General features: G+C 46.0%; 1 protein-coding gene across 1 annotated transcript; it reads right to left on the bottom strand.

The window, feature by feature from the left end:
• Positions 1-1,243: 1,243 nt before the first annotated feature.
• LOC119819395 (myosin light chain 6B-like) lies at positions 1,244-1,981 on the bottom strand. Its single transcript, XM_038337589.1, is given in 1 exon segment — positions 1,244-1,981. A coding segment is annotated over 1 exon segment (624 nt). The 5' UTR covers positions 1,934-1,981; the 3' UTR covers positions 1,244-1,309.
• Between the last annotated feature and the right edge of the window lie 1,062 nt (positions 1,982-3,043).

Genomic DNA, 3,043 nt, shown 5'->3' with positions numbered 1-3,043 from the left:
GTTGGAGCAGCCTGCCAGCACATGGTTTGCTTACTGGCTGTCTAGTGAATCTGAGGCAAGTGGGGGATGGCCCAGGGTTTTGGTCCAGGGCCTACGGCCTAAAGGCTGGGGTGTCTAGCTGGGGAGCTGGTCACTCACCTCTTGATCTGCTCTGTGCAGTCACAGTCTGTGCTTTAGAGAGCCCCCGAGGTTGCGGAGATGGGTGGATTTGGGGGCAGAGTGGGACTTGTAGTTTACAGGGTCTGATCAGTGCGTAGGAGGGGGTATAGCAGCCTACCTGCAGGAGGCTTGTCTGCTGGCCAGTTATTGAAGCTGAGGTGCTGTAGGAATTCCTACCGCCAGTAGCCTTTAAGTTAGCTGCCCACTGGACATTGCCTCTTATACTACATGTGCTGATGTAAAGCATGAGTTGGGCCTTTTTTCCGGCTGTGGGATTTGTTTGCTATTCCCGGTTACAGCAGAGGCTTATGATCTGTGAGTCTACCCCTAAATAAATAACCCTCTATTATACTCAGTTCTGAGCTAGTGTGGGATTTCTTTTAAGCGTCCTTCTTCACTGAAGCAGGTTGGGGAGGGGCCCCAGGCATTTGGCTCAGTACCAAGGGCCTAGAGACTGGGCTGTCTAGCTGGGGAGCTGATCACTCACTTCTTGGTCCGCTCTGTGCAGTCACAGTCTGAAGACTCAGAATAATTTTAATCTATCTTCTATACAATAGCCAGTCATAGATTTAAAGGCACCTCTCATATTCCCAACTGAAATATTTAAGAACATCCTTGAATTTTAAAGCACACCTATGACATGGTTTTAAATCTTTTTTGTTGTTGCTATTCTAGAGATTTATCCTTGTTCTTGACTTATCTTGGCTTATCACAGTTAGACCATTTCTAATAGCTTTTTGACTGGTCTTCTTGCACCTCCCATAAACTATACTCTAGGCTCTACTCAACATCTGGGACATTTCTTTTAAGTATAAATACGATCGCATTTCCCTGTCACTGAGAATCCCTTAACCATCTCACATTCTCTCACATTCAGAACAAAATTCTTTTTTTTTTTTTTTTTTTTTTTTTTTTGCAGGAACCATGTTTTTATTTCAAAACTGCAAGTGCCGCCTAGTGGCAGGAATGCGCTCCTAGCCGCCTGGGGGGTGGGGTAAGTATCCGTCCCGGCTGGGTCTGTGTCGGGAAAAGAAAGTTGTCCGGCCCTGGCGCTTGATCTGCACAGATCTGGAAAAAGCACTGCCTGCTCTTCTGTCTGGTTGGTCTAGGAGCCTCAGGACGACACTAGCCGGGGAGGACTCTGGGGAGCTCAGAGGCTTAGGATGTGCTTCAGGAAGGCCTCATAGTTGATACAGCCGTTGCTGTCCTCGTGGCCTGCTAGGACAGTCTCCACCTCTTCCTCTGTCATCTTCTCTCCCAGGGTGGTAAGAACATGTCTGAGCTCTGCTCCCATGACTTTGCCATTGCCCTCTTTGTCAAGCACACGGAGCCCCTCCAGGTAGTCCTCATATGTGCCTTGGTCCCGGTTCTTGGCCACTGCTTGGAGCATAGGCAGGAACGTCTCAAAGTCCATGCGTCGGGACTTCAGCTCATCGCTCTTGGGGTTCCCCAGGACCTTGAGCACCTCGGCGTTGGTAGGGTTCTGGCCCAGGGCCCTCATCAGGTCCCCACATTGGCTGTACAGGATCTTGCCATCACCTGTTCAGTCAAACAGCTCAAAGGCCTCCTTGAATTCCTCCAGCTGGTCCTTGTTAAACTCGATCACAACTTTGGAGAGATCAACAGGAGGCTCCTGGGTTTTTGCAGGAGTCTGGGGGGCAGCTGGCTCAGCCTTGGTCTTGGCTTGAGGGGTCCCTGCTGCAGACTTGGCAGCAGGCTTAGAGATGGGGGGCCCTGCTGGTTTCTTCACAGGAACATCCTTCTTGGGAGGCATGATGTCAGGTGGCCAAAGGACAGTATGCCGATGGGGCACCCATCTCTCGCCGGGTCTCAGAACAAAATTCTTAACCCCTTTTCTCACTGTACTAGATGATCTCTCTAGGTCTCAGAGAATGACAACAACTGACCTGAAATTAACTTCATCACTATTGTACAAATTTAAACCTGCTGTTTTTACTCGCATTTAGATTAATACTTAAGTGGACTATATCCAGAGCAGCTCAAGGGTGAGTTTTATATGTATGACGCAAAATTGGAATATTCAACCTCTGACACTACAGACTTTTCAACCCCTTGTAGATACTGGCTTTGCCTATCCAAACTATAGCATTTTCATCATAAAACATGGCTGTGATTTCTGTCTTTTCATTAAAGAGGTGTATCCTCCAATCATTTCTAATAAATTCAAAATATTATGACCACAAGTGAAGTGTAATTTTCATTCATGGTACACCATTAACCAGCAGTTCTTCTCTTGTAATCTGTATGTTTTAAAATGAGAAGGTGTAGGAAGATAGAAAGGGAATGAGGGAGAGATTGAATATACATCCATAGGCATCTGCCCTGCTCCTTCTGCTCATATCTCTGCTCTTTGGTTACTTGGCAGTCTTCCTGGGTAGACCATGAAGGCAGAATTCACTTCTGCCTGTTTGTCTTCAGATCTAAACCCCTGGGAATCTCATCATAGGCATGGTGGCTAGTTCTGAACACACAGTAAATATTACAAAATAGTGAAAAGGGACTCTGTCTCTCCTTCATGGAAACCTTTGTGTGAACCACAGAAGCCAGTTGAAAAGGTTGCATGTGTTCATGTTAATAATTCATAAATTCATTCACTAAAACTATTTCCTGAGCACTGACCAACAACCATCAATATATTAAGTCTACAGAATCAACACAGAGCATGCAAACAAACAAACAAATAAAAAACTCGCCTCTGTGGGGTTCAGTCCAGTACTGGTGACACATTAAGTCAATAGTCATAGAGATGTGAAATTACAAATGCTATACAAGAAAAATACAAAGGAACTTAATCTAATGCTGGGTCCTTTCAAAGCTGACCCAAGAAACATGATGCTTCAGCTGAGAGTGAAGCGTGAAAAGT

This window comes from Arvicola amphibius, chromosome 7, assembly GCF_903992535.2.
Source record: "Arvicola amphibius chromosome 7, mArvAmp1.2, whole genome shotgun sequence".
In the NCBI taxonomy this organism is placed as follows: domain Eukaryota; kingdom Metazoa; phylum Chordata; class Mammalia; order Rodentia; family Cricetidae; genus Arvicola; species Arvicola amphibius.
The sequence above is the reverse complement of the archived record's forward strand: the minus strand, read 5'-3'. Positions and strand labels throughout refer to the sequence as shown.